The sequence below is a fragment of the Labrus bergylta genome, chromosome 10 (genome assembly GCF_963930695.1).
Source record: "Labrus bergylta chromosome 10, fLabBer1.1, whole genome shotgun sequence".
Classification (NCBI taxonomy): Eukaryota; Metazoa; Chordata; class Actinopteri; order Labriformes; family Labridae; genus Labrus; species Labrus bergylta.
The window spans coordinates 29522422-29542306 of record NC_089204.1 but is presented as its reverse complement, the minus strand read 5'-3'; the positions used below and the strand labels follow the sequence as shown (position 1 = coordinate 29542306).

General features: G+C 44.3%; 1 protein-coding gene across 5 annotated transcripts in view; it reads left to right on the top strand.

Annotated features, from left to right (window-relative positions):
- The window catches only part of macrod2 (mono-ADP ribosylhydrolase 2), a 586396-nt gene that overhangs the window by 565784 nt on the left and 727 nt on the right, over positions 1–19885 (top strand). For 3 of the 5 annotated variants that reach the window (XM_065959721.1, XM_065959719.1, XM_065959720.1), the window contains 3 exons: positions 15355–15393; positions 16911–16982; positions 19454–19885. The exon at positions 19454–19885 is cut by the window's right edge and continues 727 nt beyond it. In XM_065959721.1, the coding sequence (XP_065815793.1) occupies positions 15355–15393; positions 16911–16982; positions 19454–19476 (134 nt within the window). In that variant the 3' untranslated portion in view covers positions 19477–19885. The remainder of the gene's footprint in view (positions 1–15354; positions 15394–16910; positions 16983–19453) is intronic. The other 2 variants (XM_065959722.1, XM_065959723.1) reach the window with 1 other exon arrangement.

Here is a 19885-nt window from a genome sequence, read left to right as displayed (position 1 = left end):
GCAGCCTTGTTTCTAGTGACTTGTGTGAGTGGGCTACCCGCTTCACAGAGCAGCCATAAATTAAAACAAGACCGTCTTCGCCCGAAGCGGGGAATAAATAAATCTGAGATGTGAACAGGAATTCTCTTTTCCTTCATGCAGTGTGCTTCTCCTGCAGGAGTCCATAGATAATGCGTTAGCTCCAAAAGGTAAGATTTATCGGCTGCACAGATTCACTCAGTGAGCAGCGGCTTATCCCCTCTGTCCAAACCGACTCTGAAGAAGTAAAAACATTATGCAGAAACACAAATCTGATCAAGGTCACCATCAGACGAGCTACATCATTAGCTTCTCTCAAATCCTCTGAAAAAAAAAACTTCATTCCTCTTGTTTTGGGGCATTTATGAATTCTTAATTATCTGCTGTTTTTTAATCTGTGTTCTATTTTGTTTAAAACCGAAGCCCTAAGAAGACATACATCCGTTTATCTAATTTGACTCTGCAGTGATAACGAGTTGCTTTTAAAAAACATCTGCTTCAGATGTTTTTTTCTGAAGAGGTCAAAATGCTCCAGCAACACTTGCAGTAAGAAGATCAACTTTATTAGCAATTTAGACCTGAGTTGATCTTCTTACTAGATAGATACTTTATTGATCCCGAGGGAAATTCAAAGCATCCAGTATCAGGTTACAAAGACATGACATGAAACATTTGTTACAAATTAACCACAAAAACCGACGCCCCCCCCCCCATACATATATATTAACCTGAAAAAAGATTTAAAGAATACCTCTAGATGAATCAAACTTAAACTGTGCAATTAAAAATAGACTTATACAAGAAATGTACATAACCCGTGCAGGGATAAAAATATATGTGACATTTAAACAAGAACCTAGAAACAGTTGAGGAAAGAAATCTGTAATTAGACCTGAATATAAAAAATAAAAAAGTACTACAAGTGTTAGCTGGAGCATTTTGACTAAGCCTTTCACTCTGCATGCATCTTGTCAGTTTGTGAAATTTGTGCCAGAAAAACCTCTTCTTCTTCTTCTTCAGTTTTTTTCTGAAGATCTCAACGTATTTATCTCGTTTTCTCAGGATATCAACACTGACTTTTGCCTTGTAATAAATTAATTTCTCAAGATTTTGAAAGAGCAGCTGAACAGCGTTATTATCCCGAGAGGATGTGATTAATAAGGACGCACTCAAACTTCAAAAATGTGGTCAGAACCAAAAGCTGATAAATTAGCCATGATGGTCGATAGCTTTAAAAACTTCTTATTGTCACTTCTGGCTCCAAAAAAGCCAAACTCAAGTCTTCATGGAATACTTCAGAGAGCTGCTGGTTCACCTGAGAGTGGCCAGGTGCAGACCACCAGGCGGGCTGGAGGAAGCCTGCAGGGGGCGATGGAGGGGGAAAGAGGGGAGGGGAGGGGGAGACAGACAGACAGACCCAGCAGGCCATCACAACAATCTGAGTCTGGACCCAGCAGAGAGACGAGGAGGCCGCCGTTACACGAGCCCAGAGGCCGCTGGCTGCTGACATTCTCACCGCTCATCCCCCGCCTGATTTTTACCTGTTCTCCCCCGTGGAGCTGTCATGTTAAAAAAACAACAACAACGGAAGTAAACTTCTTGATCCTGCTTCATTATCCAGACGCCCTCACATGAACTTCTTTCTTTATTGTCGTTTTCTATCCTCTGTTGTTTTTTTTCACGCGCTGTGGTCAGGATGTGTGAACGCGCTGCGCCCGCTCTCAGCTCGCTCTGAACAGAAGGCCCAGCTGCATCCACAGGTTCCATATGGTGCCTAAAAAACAAACATGCACATCATGCACCCCCCTCTCTCCCGTGTGTCTGCAAACAATAACAAACAAAAAAAAAAGCATCAAAATGCGAGGCACCACAAATCCTTTTTTACCTCAAACTGTCTCGGGAATTGTTCTAAGTCTCTTGTTTGCGAGTGTTATTTGGGGGGATGTTATTGATTTCTGTGTATTTTAACTCTCCCACGAGTGTAAGAAAACAATAAGCCGACAGTAACGGCTCCTCTGAAACGCCGCAGACTCGCCATCGGCGGTGTGAAGAAGTACACGGGGAAGCTATCAGAGCACGGTGACCCTGTGTGAGCGCTCTTTTATGTTAAAAAGCACAAAGAGACGGAATATTCTTTTGCAAATCAAACGAGAGATTTTTCTCCTTTAAAGCAGGGTGAATAATTTATTCCTTGAATTCATTTGGCATGTTCCCTCTCTGAATCCGTACTTGCTGAAGTGCACTTTGCATTTCTATTCCTGCAGAAAGGATTATAAGCTTTTTCCTAATTGCTTGTTTTGTGCCCTTTTGTCTTGAACAATGGGATACTGCTGATGTAAATCTAATTCTGGAGAGCCATGCAGGCATTTCCTGTTGCTAACAGTTGTCAGCACACAATTAACTTTTGGCATAACGTTGTACACTGCATCAGTGAGCGGCTCCTCGGGGGGGGGCTGAGCTCGGGTTTTATCGGCCTCTCGCTCGGACTGTTGGAGGACGGGAACAGCAGCTGCACCAATCACAGCCCTGCTGAGGCATTGTGTGGAGAGCGCCACGAGGAGACTACCCACCGTCTTCTGTTTTACCCCGTATGAATTCAGATTTTACTGAAGCTTTTCTTTTGGCTTCTCCTCCTTAAACTTGTTTTGACGGGTTCTGTTTAATCTTCAGCCTCCAGAGATCAAATTATAAAAAGTTTCAATAATTAAATAATCCTTCTGTCTGTTAAACTCTTCACCATCAAATCCAGGAGAGGTACAAGAGGTAGTGTTGTAGAACTCAAGCTCCTTCTTTGTCTTAGTACCATTGTTTGAAGGTCTTGGTCTTGGTCTTAGAATTGAAAGCATTTTTACTTGGTCTTGTTTCGCTCTCAGACTGGGCGGACTCAGGATTTTAAATAAAGACCACCACTGATCGGCTGTTTTTCCACGATGTGACTGAAACCCTTTTCACACATACGGAAATCTCCTGAAAAACTCCGGAGATTAGTCTACTCGGAGGTTCTTTAGGCTGTGTGAACGCAAACAGACACATTTTTCGCGCAGACTTTACCCGGAGTTTCTCCTCCAGACCCCGAGTATTTTATCTGTAGAAAGTCCGAGTGAGCTGATGTCTGAACGCGGCAGCATATACTCCGGAGATTTCAATTTGAGCCAATAGGAAGAGAGTGACGTTTATAAACAGTGACTGCATAAAGTGTCTGCACGCGACCTCTACGATCTCCGTGCTCTAATTAAACGTCTGCATTCTGTTTGTTGTTCTCCTCTCTTTTTCTCTCTTTCATTCCATTGGATTACACATAGCATTGATATAAAGACAAATATTCTCATTATAGCGTCGTGTAGCGGACTCTGTTGCTTCAGCCGCTACTTCCGCGTTGTTTATTTACGTCACGTCTTACCTCAGGAAATCCCCCGACCCCCCTCTGACAGGGAGAGTCCCCCGCTGTGAGGAGCATATGTGAACGGCTAAGTCGGGAGAATCTCCGGAGAAGTCCTCCTGTAAATATCTAGATATTATCCAGAGTGCAGATGTGAAAACGGCTTGAGATTAGAAGGAAAACACGTCTTTCTAAAAGAACAAATATATTCATCCCCCAGTTATGGCTGCAACCTTCCCGGTGTTCCGGTCTAAGTGAGTGACACGCCCCCCTGCACACAAGTTGATTATTTGTCAGATATGAATCCATTGGGTCTGAAAGGAATCTGTTCTTTGTCCTCAGCTCTACAGCTCGCTCCATCATTTTGGAAAATTCTTCTTATTTGAGAGAATTTGCGGACGCTAGTAATTCAGCTGGAGAGTGTAGACCAACAACAACAATGTGCAAAATGTTCCATTATGTTGGTCACCTTTGGCCCAGAAGCCAGCTTCAAAGAGAGGGGGGGGGGGGGGGGGGTGTCTCTCTAACAGGACACGCTCTCTCTGTCCTCCTTTGAAGCTTCTCTTTTTGATCAGCTCGCTCAGCTCATCTCCAGCTCTCTGATTGGTTCACAAATGAATCAACTCTGAGCCGAGTCACAATCAGTCAGCCGGCACACACACACACACACACACACACACACACACACACACACACACACACACACACACACACACACACACACACACACACACACACACACACACACACACACACACACAGGCGTTGAGGTGGATTTGATGGGGGGGGGGGAGGGGTGATCTCTGGTGAGGTGAAAACACTTGGGTTAGAATATCAAACATGTCTGACCTTTACGTTTTCAGCTCAAGCTGCCTCCGACTGAATTCCCCGAGTTCCACGAGCATCACCAACTGGACCGGATGTTGTTGACTTTGACCGCTCACATGGCAGCGAACATAAACACAACTGAGCCCGGAGAATATATACATACATATACATATATATATTGAAGAAGAGCAGCTTGTGTAACTATGGTGACGACTCGAGTGTCTTCATCCAGGTCTCATGCAGACTGACGACAAAATAAGCCGACAAGGAAAAGACGTGTTCTGAAAATGCAGCTGGCTGTTGGCTGTCCTCAATATTTGTTTTTCTTCTGAACTCACGTTTGATCACACGGGATTCTGTGAGATCTCGTGTCTGTCTCGGTCTGGCCGAATCGTCTAGTGTGTGCGTGCTCGAAGGAAACTGTCCTTGTGTGTGTGTGTGTGGCGCCCAGCGTTTTTTAAAATCGTTTAAGATTTGAAGATTGTCTTGTGTGTAGCCAGCCTTAGTAGCTGCGGCCGAGTTTAGTTTCAAACATCAGATATAACAACATTTTATTTTCTGATTCTGATTTTGATTTATTGCGTCCTGTAACATTACTGATTGTAAGTCAACATCAAAATTGGGATTTAAGTGTGGCTGTTCGGCACTGGTGGTGAGCAAAAAGATGTCAGGAGGCAGAAATAGATGAAAAATAAGGTGGTTGATTTATTAACCAAAAATAGCACAAAATAGCAAAAACAAACATCCCGGGTAATCTAATAAAACAGCTAGATTAAATAAACTGAAAGAAAACACAGCCTCACAGCAAGCTGCCACCAACAAACATTCCCCCCCCCCAGACTCTGGCTGAGTCCACCTTTATACAAGAAACAACCCAAATCAAGGCCTCACCCTGTCTAATTAGGCTCAGGTGATTTCACTCAGCCTAATCACTCTGCAAGTTGCAGTCAGTGTAGGGAAAGTGGCGGCAGGTGAAAGGTATGGGAGAACCTTTTCGTCCTTGTTCGAAGGGTAACTTTCCTGTTACATGATGAGTGTGCAGGATAAGTGATGACGGACAGTCGATGACTTTGGGATAAAAGTTTTGCGTCCAGCATAGAAGTAAAAACAGGTGGAAAAATTGAACAGTAGAATAAATAAAATCTGATTCAACATGTTCATCTACTTGAATCATGTCTCCATCAGTCTGTCTGACACATATTACTGCTGCTCTCTCGCTGACCTTTCAGTGATGGACAGCTGCTCCTGGTCTTTACTTGCAGTCTAGACGAGCTCTTTGATTATATTGACCGGTCAGATCGACGGACTCCTGTGGAAAAGAAACCTTGAGCTGTCAGGGGGGTGGGGGGGAGGAATCTCTTCATAACTACAAATCAGTCAACTGGCTGGTAGCCGTGTCCTGTGCAGGCCTTCCTCTGTAAACTGCTTCCTCCTCCCGTTTTTATGACTCCCCCGGGGGGGTCAGTGTCCAGATTTACCGGCCCCTCTACAACACTGTCCGTCTTGAGCCTTGATGTAGTAAACCGCAATAGGTATCGGAGGCAGAGGTGGGCCGCCCGCCTCCTGCAGGCAGCACGGGGAGTCTTAAGATTATGTAAAGTAATTCAGAGAGTGATGAGAGAGGAGCAGGCCACCACTGACAGCAGGTTTAGCAGGTATGTAGGTCACACAGGGGGAGGCCCTCTTTTGCATTTCTCCTCTTCCCGTCTCTATTTTTGTGTTGTCTCCCCTCTCTCACTTCCTCGCCTAATCAGTTATTCACTCACTCCTTTTCATCTCTTTTATCGTCTTCTTTAGTCTGTGACGGACCGCTCTGACTGATTCACACCACCTCAGACAAAGTGAGGAATAGAAAAGACTAAAAAGAAAGATCAAGAGTGAGAGACGTCGCCGGTGGGGGACCAGCTTTTTTACTCCTGTTTCTTTTTAAACCTCCTCATCTTATCAAAGAGTTTGCCCACTGGTCATTTTCCCCTTCATGTTTTTGAGCGTATGTTGAAGCCGTCTCTTCTCCTGCCATGTCTCCTTTCCTTCTTATCTTCTTCACTTTCTCTTAAGTGAGTGTAAGCTGAATCCCAAAAGCAGATGGCGTTCCTGTTCTCTTCTTGCTCATTCAGAGTGTCTCATCTTGTGGAGCACGGTCCAGGCCTGTGTAATGAGCTCGGGCCTTTTTAGTCTGTTTAGAGCAGTGATTCTCAAAGTGGGGTCCCAGGACCCTCAGGGGTCCACGAACCATAGCTTGGGGGTCGGCGGAATAATTTACAAACAATTGTCAAAGTGCTCTATATCATTGAAAAAGCATATCTACAAACTGGGACCTCTTGCGCCAATAAAATCAGCTGTTTTTGTCCAATAGTCCCGCTCACTTTAGTTTTTTGCCATTAGATCAATTCTGATATGAACGCAGTCTTAAAACTCATTTATTCAGTCTGGCTTTTATATATAAATTCAAATCTTAACATTATTGTATTATCTTTTTTTTATCCTACTACAATTTTAAATATTCTTCTCCTATGTATTCATTTTAATATCTTATTGGTGTGCATTAGTCTCTTAATGATTTTATAAAGTACTTTTTCTTCAATAACTTTTCTGCACTCTTGTAAAGCACTTTGAACTGCAATTTAATTTGTCTGAAAGGTGCTGTATAAATAAAGTTTGATTGATGATTGATTGATATGATCGTGACATGTCGGTCACTTCAGCGTGCGCAACGATAAAATGTAGCCTAATTCTATCGTTGCAAAGTGCTCACCTGAAAGGGGTCCATGGTCTAAAAAAGTTTGAGAACCCCTGGTTTAGAGGACCCTGACCCGGCTCGGAGCGTCCCCACGTCAAGGTTACCCAAACCCAGTGGGGGGGGGGGGGCACAATGCCACTTAGTGTCCGCTGCAACCTCGGCCCCTTTCATTTGGGAGAAGAAAGGTGGAATATTAATGAAGATGGCTTTTCAGGAGGAGATCAGAGTACGGGGGGTGTTTATTATTGAGCGGGCTTGTTTTCGTCTCCCCTCGCAGGTCTCAACTCAGCGCTCTTTAATTGGCTCCGATTGTCAGACACTGTTCCATCTCAGCAAAGAAACTCTCGCTATCAAACACTGACTCCGCCTCTTTCTCCCTTAATTCTTTTCTTCCTGTTTTGAAAGTGGCAGCTCATGCAGCTCAGCTATTTCCACTAAAAATCTTTGCTTTACCCGACGACAATGGGCCACTTTCCACATTTACCAGCTTGTTAGTTCTTTTAGCTCGAGCACTTGTTGAGGTCCACCCCTCTCTTGTTTCGCCTGAGTGGGGGAGATGTCTTTAATTATCTTTGCAGACCCCAAAGCTATTAGTCCATGCAGAGTTCACAGAGAGGCTCTTGTTTAATATACATACCCCCGATGCAGACCAAACCAAAGCCCCTCTCAGACCACCCAGTTTACATACTGAGGGCTCGATTCACAAAAGGATCTCAACGCTTTTGCACCCTAGAAACCTGTGCAAATGAGACAGAAAGAAACCGTCTGAATCTCAATCACACTCAAAGGGTTAAGCCACCCTAAGCTCGCTGCAGAACAAACAGCGTCAGCGAGTGTGCAACTTGTTGATCCAGTAGACAAACTGCTGTTAGGCCACGCCTCCTCCGTACTGAAGCCTCCGCTCTCCTCCAGAGAACACACCTCAAACGCCCCTCCACTTGCATTCTCATTAAGGATTTTAGCGCAAGTGGTGGACAAAATTGTCCTCATCTCGAGCTGCATTGTTGTGTTAGCATGTTAAAAATGTTAAAAACTCTTACTAACATCCAAATAATCAGTGAGTATGTTCTTCTTCTTCTCTCTAGTTCTTGACTAAAACAGCTTTTATACACAAGGGGAGGAGCCGGCCGTCCCGTCCATGTAAACACGGCTCTGACAACAACACAGCCAGCGGGACTCGAGCTTCTCCCTCATTGTAGACAGTCAGGACTCAGAGACACATTTACACAGGACAGACTTTATGATTTATTGATGTGGAACATTTCTCACAGTCTTTTGTCAACATGGATGGAGACAGTATGGAGGCGTTTTGCAGGTTGGATGGAGGATGAGTGTTTTTTTTAACTGAAGGTTAAGCTCTAGGCAGGAAGCTCTGTTCTACACTTGACCTCACAATAAAAAGTTAATAAGTGTCCCCTCCTCTTCCTGCTCAGCCTGGTAGATGGATAAAGTTGAACTTGGTCAGCATGAGCGGGCGGCTCGGTGCAGCAGAGGAAGGAGACGCTGATGACTAATCTCAACTATCAGACGCAAACTGCACCGAGGAGGACAATTGTATGTTTGTGTTTGTGCTTGAATATCATGAGTGTAATATGCGCCTTGAGACCGGACTGATAGTGGACCTATTGAAGCGCAATTCTTCTTTCACTTGAATTTAATTCTGCTCACATCCTCTGAAAGGAACAGAGCGTCTAAACAGACACTCTGGTTCAGACCTTGACATTTTCCTATCGTGCTCTCTCAAGATGAAATCCTATTTAGCACCCAGCAGCCCTCGGCCTGCATCAGAACAGTGTCAGACACTTTTACAGAATATTTGATCAAATCGAGCCGAACAGAAATACTGTTATCTGCGCAAGAGATTCAGATTGGTAAAATGCTTTTTCAATTGTGTGTTTCATCGGAGCAAACTTTCCCCCGCCTTATTGGAAGGAATACGGAGCAGCTGTTTTGCAGAGGTGGCAAAAGTTCACTCTCAGATTCTTTATGCAAAAAGGAGCTTAGATCCAGAGTGTTAAAAGATAAGTTTTGATTCAACTTCTTTGTGAAATTTGAGTGAAAAAGTCCAGGCTCTGAAATGTCCTCAGAGTGTTGAAGTCAAACGTGTCCCTCTGAAAGGACCAGATGCAAACTGAACTGAAAATATTCCTGAAACTGTAAATATAACAAACGGGACAAACTCTGAGATAATGAACATTAACTTTGCTCCTGTGTTTAATCAGTCGGATAGGAACTCTCTTTCCGCTTCACTCTCATGAGGCTACAACTTCTCTCTTCTCTCTGCAAAGCTTCACAAAGGAGCTGCAGGCGCGATCCAAACGGAGGATGTTTCCACCTCGACTTTAGCCTGACGTTTTCCATCCACCGACAGTAATAAGATTTATGCTAGCTGATTTGTGCAGCGGGTAAAAGTCTGCAAGAGAGTCGAGCAAGTGGGCGACCTTCACTTGTCTGTTCTTCTCCTCCACCTTTTAGTTGATACTGTGGAGACGTCCAATAACACAAAGCATTGCTCTAAAGGCAAAAGCTGTCATCGCTTTGCCCTCCATCTTGGATATTTTGTATTAACATTAGCACCTGCTCATATCCAACAGGGAAAAACTCTGTGTTGTGAGGGACAGGTGAGTACATATTTAAAAAATAGCATCGGACAGTCATAAACTCTGAGAGGCGTTTTTCCTTCTGTGTTGCAAGAAGAACATGTTGTTATCTCTTTCCCTCCATCCTCTGAGTGTGTGGAGGTAACAGAGTGTTAATGTCTCCAGCTCTCAGGCTGTGATGCGTCATGTCTGTTGTTTGACGGGGAGCAGCTGCTCACCTGTGTGAGCTGACCGGGATCAAAGCTGCAGGACCTGCTCTGTCACCGCCGACCAGACCGGCCATGCCACGCTTTGGGAATCAAATGAACAGAAGAAAGTCTCCCGGGGACCCTGACACCTGGGGGGGGGGGGGGGGGGGGGTGACACTTCTACACCTCCATTGATTTTTCTTCTCTCACTGCTCACAAACAGAGCTGTTGAATAAAAAAGACGGTTCGATGTCCTGTGGCTGAGGGACGGACGGAAACCTCCCGGTCTGCCCGAGGCTCCTGTCTGGAACATTAAGCAGAAACGTTTCCCATGATGCTGTGTGGGCGACCCACAGGGACCGCCTCCCCTGTGGGGCTGACTGAGTCAGAATGACAAAAACATTAAGACAGAGAGGAATCTGCTGCTCTGTGTGGATCAAATACAGAACCTTCAGCCTGTGAGATATCTTCTTATCATGCATGTCTGTGACTTCTTAACCGGTCTTCGCTGTGCAGTGACAACACGTTTCTATCGTGGTCAAATACTGCGGCGCCCGACGCTAATGCTGACCAACAAAACACACTCTGACTACCTTTGTCTAATAAATGTATGTGGGGAGGAGGGGGTGTAATTTTCTGCTTGTCTGCATACGAGGGTGACTTATGCCCCGACTCTCTTCCTTCCTTCCTTTCTCTGATGTATGCAGATATGAGCGAGGACACACACACACACACACACACACACACACACACACACACACACACACACACACACACACACACACACACACACACACACACACACACAGCTGCAGAGGGGTTTTCTCTCTGGTATGTTTCCTCTGCAGCTGAAAGGCCGAAGTGATGAGAAGAAAAGTGAAAGAAAACCAAATTTTCTCCCTGCATGACCTCTAATCAGTTGTAAATTCTCTGTATTGAAATCTTCTCTGACACAGGAGAGATGTCATGCGGGCTTTGGTGTAAACCACATTCACACCCTCGGTGTTGAGATGGTAGTTCAGGGTCTCACAGGTATCATAGAAAGTGTTTAAAAGGAGGAGGAATTGGTTTCAGTAGAAACAGAATTATCTTTTTGTTTGTATGAACTTCACAGTGTTTGTTTCTGAAAAAAATAACTAAGCGACTGATTGCAAAAAACAATTATAGGAATAATAAAAAAAAAGCAGCAATTTGTTAGCATAGCACTTTAGGGATTATTAGTGGCCCCAGGGGATGATGAGACAATCAGAAGATCTATCAATCTTTATTTTTTTTACAGCGCCCGTTCATAACAGATGACACTCTGAGTCTTTCTCTTCATGTCGTCAGTCTGTGAAACCTACAGAGCAGTAAAACCTCCTTATTTATCTGATACTGACGTCTGTAAAAACTCTTATTTCAGCCTCTGCTTGAAACGACTCATTTCAGCCGCTGTCTCTTTAAAGGCCGCCCTGCCAACGTGCCCCCTTTCTTCTGATTGGTCAGCTCTCTAGAAGCTTCTTCATGAGCCAGTTGTTTGAGAAGAATTTCAAACCAATGACTTCAAATTGAACATTCAAAAATGATACAACCTCATGCTTTCCAATTTCAAGCTTTGGTGGGAGTTTGAGCCTGAAGCATTGACTACATAGAAACATTAAAAAATAGTCTTCGCCTCTCTTCATACAACAGTGAAGCAAAAATATCCCTCCCAGTTGAGCCACGGTGTTGACTTCCCGCCCCTTTCGCTGACCATAACACACAGTTAACCTCCTGATAAAACCAAGGTCCCTCAGGTGGTCTCAGCCCACAGCAGAACAGGTTCTTGTGTCAGGTTGGGGGAGACACTCGATTCTTGTGTTAGTGTTCGTACATTCCTCCTTTACTCAGATAATCCGGTTCACACAGCAACGCAGGGGACTCATAACGCTTTTTATAACATGAAAAAACACATTTAAAGAAGAATTACTCAGAAAATATCAACTTTGACTAAAATGAGGATAAGAACTACTGTAGCTAAATTTATTAAACGTGCTTTTTGATTTTCGTTTGACCCCTGTCCAGAAGGCGGAGGCGGAGCCTGATTACCTATACTGCAGCCAATCACTAGGGGCAGCGCTAAATGATTTGGCTTCACTTTTGAGGGAGCAGCCATGTCGTCCATCTTTTTATACATTCAAAGCTTCAAAGTAATATTGCACTATAGCTGGCTTAAAAAACGATCTTTTCACATTGCATTCAAAGCTTTACAATTAAAAAAAAGACTCTCAGCTAACTTCTAACTATGATAGGGATAGCATCGTGTTTGTTTCTAACCTTTTAGCGGCCAATTTGAATAAATTATCTGCAGTTGGCAAAGCTTTTTATTCTGACTCACACGTGAAGTTTTTTGTGTGTGGAGTCAGGCAGAGGTCTCTTAAAAACGAGCTCTGCAGCATTCAGTCAATAAGTGCATTTTAACTATTTCAAGCCAGTTTTAACACACCAGTATAGAATGTGGGAGGCCTTGTTAAGGAGCCCTCAGGGTCACTGGTTCCTGCTGTAAGAATAACCGGTGTAAGCTGTCTAGTTTCCTTCTGTTTTTCTCTCTCTTATCGGCCCTCTGTGGGCCGAGCCTCTCCTTCACGGGAACCTTGACAGAGGCCCGTTATTCTCTCTCCCCCATCTTGTTTATGTGTTTACCGCAGCACACTCACATCCTCCCCTAAATGATAGCCCCTGTACTGTCAGCACACAGGAGTCGAATTAGAGAGCGAGGCAGACCAGCGTGGCTCACTCGCTCACTCGCTCGCTCGCTCACTCGCTCACTCCGAAGCTTCAGGGAAGGCTGGAGCTGCAATCAGAGGAAATTCTGATCTTTTTTCTGCTTTGTCATGATCAGCGCGGGATATTAGAGGAAGATGATGCTACTGCAGCACCCAGATTGTGTTGTTTTTACCTGAGAGAGAGAGAGAGAGAGGGAGAGAGAGAGAGAGAGAGAGAGGGAGGGGGGGAGAGTGAGAGAGAGAGGGAGAGAGAGAGAAGGGGGGAGAGAGAGAGAGGGAGGGAGAGGGAGAGAGAGAGAGGGAGAGAAAGAGAGAGAGGGGGAGAAAGAGAGAGAGGGGGAGAAAGAGAGAGAGGGGGAGAAAGAGAGAGAGGGGGAGAGAAGCATCTGGAACGAGGCCAGTGCTTCTCCTGCTGCTGTACACCAGCTTTCTAATCTAGCCTGAATAAAAGAGCAGACATGATGGAGGCTCCCTCAAACATGAGAAACAACATCAGGCACGGTCCACATGTCCTGCCATCCGCTTTAATATCTGTGAGGTGAGAGAGTGTTAATGCATGGCATATCATCTCATGTGTTTGCATAATTAATGACCTTATTATTGATGCCATACGGCCGGCTCTGGAACACATGTGGCACAATGTGTGTGACGATCTGAATCTAGTCATCAATCTGTTCTTTTGATGATTTGATAGCAAAGCTGCTCTTAAGATCTGAGAGCTCCGTGTGTGTGTGTGTGTGTGTGTGTGTGTGTGTGTGTGTGTGTGTGTGTGTGTGTGTGTGTGTGTGTGTGTGTGTGTGTGTGTGTGTGTGTGTGTGTGTGTGTGTGTGTGTGTGTGTGTGTGTACACATGCTCTGAAGTGTCCGGGTGTTTGCTTATTCATGTTCCTTTAAAAGTCTAATCATGATATTGTTCAGCTTTCTGATCATCTGTTTGCCGTTGCTTTCAGTTCTTCTTTGATTCACGTCTTTGTTTTGACATAAAAAATATTAAAATAACACAGAAGATTACATTTTAAAGGTCGTATATCATGCAAAATAATCATGGGTCTAAAAGTCTACAAACCCGCCAATCATGGGGAAAGTCCATCCTCTCCGTCGTTACTGGATTGGGAGGATCAACCACATCTTCTCAAAGCATACATTACCCATAAGCCACCTACTTAAAGGCACAGGTAGCGTTTGACAAACTGCTGAAAATAACCCACGCTGGGCCGATGTCAAAATCCAGGGCGGACTCAATTAAATCTGTAATATTGATGTTTTTCTGTGTTACTCAATGATAAAACTTCCCTTCCTACTGTATATGTACGGTGGCCGGTAAGGGTCACATGCTCAGCAACTGCTGAAACGACGCACATTTAGAAAAACACTCAGCATATTCAGAAAGGCTGAACATTCAAAAGCAAATGCAAACACCTGAAACAAATGAAACAAATGAAACTGCTGAGACGTGTTAAAGGCAAAAAGGCAAAACAACTGCATCAACATCAAAATGCTGCAAATTGGGATGCTGGTGGTGCAGTGGTGCAGTGGTTAGTGTGGGCGCGGCCCATGTATGGAAGCTGGGCGGGCCAGGTTCAAATCTGACCTGTGGCTCCTTTCCTGCATGTCATTCCCCTCTCTCTCTCTCTCTCTGATTTCCGACTCTATCCACTTTCCTATCTCTACAATAAAGCCACAAAAGGCCCAAAAATAAATCTTTAAAAAAACGCTGCAAGCTCAGCCTTTTAACGGAAGTGCTCCAGGCCTGTAGGGGGCGCTCTGTGGAGATGTTTATTTACAGGAGAGAGAAAGAGAGAAAGCTAGGTGCAGACTGTTTTGTTTAGGAAAGGAAGACTCTATGTCTCCAAAATATAATTAGAGTGACTTCTGCTTCGGTTTAATGGATGTTCTAAGATCTCAGCGTTTAGTCTGATCAGATTAATGTTGTTGTTCCTGTCAGAAGTCGAAGCCAAAAACTATCAAAATAAGAGCCTCGTGTTGTAACTAACCAGATTTCCCCCTTTAATAGTTCCACATAAAAACAAGGAAAGTAATTTCACCCTGTGGACGGCTCCATCCCTCAGCTCAAAAAAAAAAGAATAATGAGGTTGAGATTGTTGTTGCTTCATCCTTCCTGCTTTTCTCCGACGCTCCTCGAGTCCCGGTGGTGTCTCGGGGAGGAGGAATTTAATTTCAAAGTGTTGCAGCAGATTAAATCAGTTTTTTAACGTTGAAGTCGCTGCTGTAATGCATGTTCTCAATAACTGGCAGCCGGCGATGTAAAGGGTCTGGATGTTTTAAAAATAAACTCTGAAATCTCTGCATGATGTGTGTCCAAAACCTGCAATTACAAAACCAAGGAGTGTGTGTGTCGACGAGGGATTGACTGACCTTGACATGAAACAGACAAAAACATCGAGCGCACTTTGGATTCTTCACGCTTCTTCTTCTTCTATCACACCTAAGCAGTCGTGTTTGTTTACATCATCACTGGACCGCCCGGGGGAGAAGGGTTATTTTTACGCTGATGTGCTTTGTTTTGGATGATTGTTGTTGCAAAAAGGCGGGAAGCGTTGAGGTTTGCTCGGGGAGTGACGGAGGAGAAGGAGAAGGTAACGCGGAGGATGGATGTGTGTGAGAACAGAGGGGTTTCTCAGGCTGCCTCGCAGGGGGTTGCCAGTCTGAAATTATTTTTTCATGCGTCTCTCTCTCTCTCTCTCTCTCCCTTCTCGTATTTGTGTTGTCCTTCTCTGAAGTGTAACTCTTCAGGAAGTCGGTGGGTTTCATGATTTCAAGGTGCTGGAGGTTGTTAAACATCTCCACCGATTGCAAATGAGTAACACGTCTTTATCTCTGTGTGCTTCAATTTACAGACGTCTCCGAGGTCAACGACACCGGCACCAGCAATGGAGGTAAATATTTTTTAACATAGACCGTATTTAAGAAGTGGACAGAGCCGCGGTGACATCACAGATTTGTTTGTGTCCTTGATTTTGGCCTTTTGGTGGGCGCCCAAACTGGTTCATGATTCAGACCAGCGCAAACGATCTACAGGTGTGAAAACGCCATGCTGATTTTAAAACCATTGATTTAGACCATGAACTCACTCGGAAAATGTTTACTGAGGTAATAAATCAGCAGTCAGACCTGCTGTAGTCTCCTCCTGCTGGCCATTAGAAAAAAATGCAGGTTTAAGGCACTGCTGCGTTTGCTCCACTTTTTTCAAACCCGAGGCTACGACCACATCTTAAAAAAAAGTCTTTTGGTTTTTTCCTCATGAGCTACTCTCTCTCTGAGTGCTGTGAAGCATCACTGAGATCCTGCCACAGCTGCCCACGTCTTCTCCTCCATTTCTTGCTCTCCTGCTTCTGCTGCTCACAGGTGGATGTTTCTGTCAACGCATCTGCCTGCATTCATAAAACCTCACAGAACATTTTAACAGTTTGCATCGGAGGTGCTTTCATTTCAGTGTCAGGAGCTACAGCAAGAATCAGAGGTCAAGATATGGTCTAAAGTTTGTTAAAGGAGCAGTATGTAACTCTGACCCCTAGTGTTTAAAATGGGTACTTCAGTCTAAATTTTAAACAATAGATAGATAGATACTTTACTGATCCCGAGGGAAATTCAAAGTGTTTGTAGAGAGCTGTCTCCCCCCCCCCCCCCCCCCCCCTCTCTAGAGTGGATGTTCACTCAGGTCACCATGTGGTGGACTCTGAAGCTTCAGTGTTTATCCAGCTCTGCATGGGTCTGTAAACCTTTCTGTGTTCTAACCTCTCTCCATTTTTCAAAAGCATCTCCAATATTGATCCTAGTTTGAGCACGTTTCTGCTCGTGGAGCTTATTAGAAACATGCAGAGGCTTTTTAGGTCGGGTACAATCACTTCTATCTGAACCACTTCTCTTGACCGCTTCCATCGCTGCAACACCTGTTGACCTGATAACTGCTCTCATATCTGGCAAACCGAGGGGCGTCCAAAACGGTCGTGTGGGGGGGGTCTTAAAACCACCTACCTTCTCTGGTCCAAACAAATCCAGAGCATTCAGGAGCAGAATCTAAAGTTAGAAGGAGGACATACTGGCTGCTGCATTGTTGTCAGAGAAGCCAGCACTTCAACATAGCATGTTTCCTTAATGATCAGATAGTAAGATACCTTTATCATTTCACTGCAGTTCTTACTGATTGTAATAATAATTTAAGGGTTAAAAACACTTCAATGAGATACTCAGATTTTCATTGTAAATGAAATCCGGTACATTCTTGTCACCTTCATTCACTATAAACTCATTCAGCTTGATTCACACGCTTGGAGTGGAACAGATATTGATTTGGCATACTGATTATTTCCTGCACAGTATGATGGGAAACTGAATGCTTGATTATGAATACCTCTCCTCATATATTCCTCTCCTCTCCTCTCCTCTCGTCTAGAAGAGATCAAAGAGCGCGTGGAGAGCCCAGAAGAACCGGATTCAATTCTAACCGACAGCAATCAGTCCAAAGGTAAGGGCCACGGGAGAGGCTCTCACGCTCGCTCACCGCCACGCTCTTACCTCACACACGTCTCTATTTATAAGCAGATCCTTATTAGCGGCCGCAGCTGCTGAATTATAATTCACTTCTCCCTGAGAATCCTCAGCGCTGTGCAGCCAAGTGTTACTCAGCGTCGCCCTCCTTGTCTTCGTCTTTCCTCCCCTCGTCTGTCTCTATCTTCCTCCTCTCTGTAGGGGGAGGACGTGCTCCTCCAGGGCCGAACGCATTTGTGAATCCTCTTTTTCCCCGTCTCAGGTCCGCAGCTACGACCCTGATATTCAGGTTTAAATGTGTCAGCATGTCTTTGGAGATTGAGTGTGATAAATTACCTGCAAACTCCACTATCAGACGTTTAATAAATCAAGCGTGCATTGCATATTATTTTAACATGCAGCCAACACAAACTGCAGGGGTAATAATCACGCCAATAAATCATATTTGAGATGGATACCACACTGTTGTTATTCTCTGGTCTGCGTGGGGGATTCTGGGTAATAAGACAGCATGTAATTTGAATGTAAGCATCGGGCGGAGAGTGCTCTGAATTTCTATGTTTGATTCGTTCTGTGTGTGTGGCTCATCGGAGTTGTTCAGCCAAGGGAATGGGATTCAGAATTTGGGCAGAGCACACTTTCCAGGTAGAAAAAAAAAATGATTTCATTAAGCAACTGTTGTGAACAGATTGTCAGGGTTGAATAAATAGGACAGCAGAGCAGCATATGAAATAAGTTGGCAGCGACTAACGAGGCGGTGTAGAAAAGGAGAGAGCTTTAAACAATGCCAGACAAAAGCGCCAGAGAAGAAGAAGAAAAAAAAAAAAGAAAAGCTTGTTGTCGAACACGCGCGAGGATCAGGGCGGGGTGTGAAGGAGGGGAGTGGAACATACTGTGTCGTTAAAAAAGAAGCCAAAAAGTACGATATCAAAACACATGACACTGGGCTAACACTACATTCGGCCCCTGTTCTGATATTCAGAGCAGAATGTCTTGTTTTTGGACCAAAATCTTAAGTGATTACATCCCGGAGAATGTTGGAAAAATATTCCTGGTCCCAAGAGCTTGTGTCATAATCATTTTGGTGCCACAATCAGCTCTGATTTTTTCCCTTTTTTACAACTTTTCTTTTCATAGTGAAGCAAACTGGAAACCGTTCACTGGTGTCGCATGATGTTTGATGATATTTATCCTCATCAGAAAGAATTGAAATTCCCCTGAGCCTGAATAACCATTTTCCAATTAATGCCACTTTGTTAGCAAAAGATCAAGAGTGCAATTTTTGTTTTGTTGATTCTTAAATATATTTTTTGCCTTCATTGGATAGGACAGCTGAAGAGACACAGGAAATGTTGTGAGGAGAGAGATCGGGGGGGTGACATGCAGTAAAGGGTTGAGGTCGGATTCTAACTAACGGTTGCCATAATGAGGACCACAGACTCCACACATGGAGCATGTGACATAACTGTTCGGCTGTTAAATTACAGTTTCTTATCTTACTGTTTTTGTGTAGTTAGTTTGGATTCCGGATGTTTTTAATTTTATTGGTTAGCCCTAAGAGTGCATTTTTGTTGAATAGTGACAACTTAGGATAAAAAAATCAAGACCTAATGTCCTCGTCCGCTTCCTTCCGTAAGTCTGATCCGCCCTGTGCCTACATGTTTACGACTTGTCAGACGTTTTGTTAAAGGAAGAATGTGCAACGGCATGAAACCAAAACAAACTGCTGTTAGGCCACGCCTCCTCCATACTGAAGCCTCCACTCTCCTCCAGAGACACACCTCCAACCCCCCTCCACTCACGTTCACACAGGACTCAAGCACAAGCAGCGGACTAAATCGTCCTTTGCTCGAGCTGCGTTGTTGTGTTAGCATGCTAATGTTAGCGCTCTGTAGTTAGCTCGTAGCTTCACATTGTTGTGTTAGCATGCTAACGTTAGCGCTCTTTAGTTAGCTCGTAGCTTCACATTGTTGTGTTAGCATGCTAACGTTAGCGCTCTTTAGTTGGCTCGTAGCTTCACATTGTTGTGTTAGCATGCTAATGTTAGCGCTCTTTAGTTAGCTCGTAGCTTCACATTTCATGTAAACTGACACAGAATGAGCGTGATCTAAAAACTCTTACTAACATCCAAATAATCAGTGAGTATGTTCTTCTTCTTCTCTCTAGTTCTTGACTAAAACAGCTTTTATACACAAGGGGAGGAGCCGGCCGTCCCGTCCATGTAAACACGGCTCTGACAACAACACAGCCAGCGGGACTCGAGCTTCTCCCTCATTGTAGACAGTCAGGACTCAGAGACACATTTACACAGGACAGACTTTATAATTTATTTATGTGGAACATGTCGATCATTCTGCCTTTAATATAAAATGTAATTCACCCTGCAGATTGTATTTAATGCTGAAAATTGGTTTAATATGAACATGAATGTCTTTGTTTCCTCTTCAGACACTGTTGAGAAGAAAGAATGACCAGCTGAGGGACGAACGATCAACCTCATCTGACAGCCAGCAAACTGTGCGAAGCCAACCACCCCGGTGTCAGCCCGGCCAATGTCAGAACGGGCTCTGACACCGGACCCAGGACAACCCAGATACTCACACCATGCTCACATCCCCCCTCCTTCATTTAGCCCTCGTCCCTCTTTGTTAAGAAAACTACTCACCCCCTCTACTCTGTATGTACTGTATGTATATGTATGTATGTACAAAACCTTACTATAGGATTGAACATATCAAGCAGAAAAGAAGAGCCATACCTCACTGTGTGTTAAGAGTCATACTTCATTTTGCAGGCTGGGTGCGGTGTCTCTTTGTTTCATATTTTAACCCACTGTGGGAGTCACACGGCCACAGATTAACACGCTGTGGGTGATGCTTT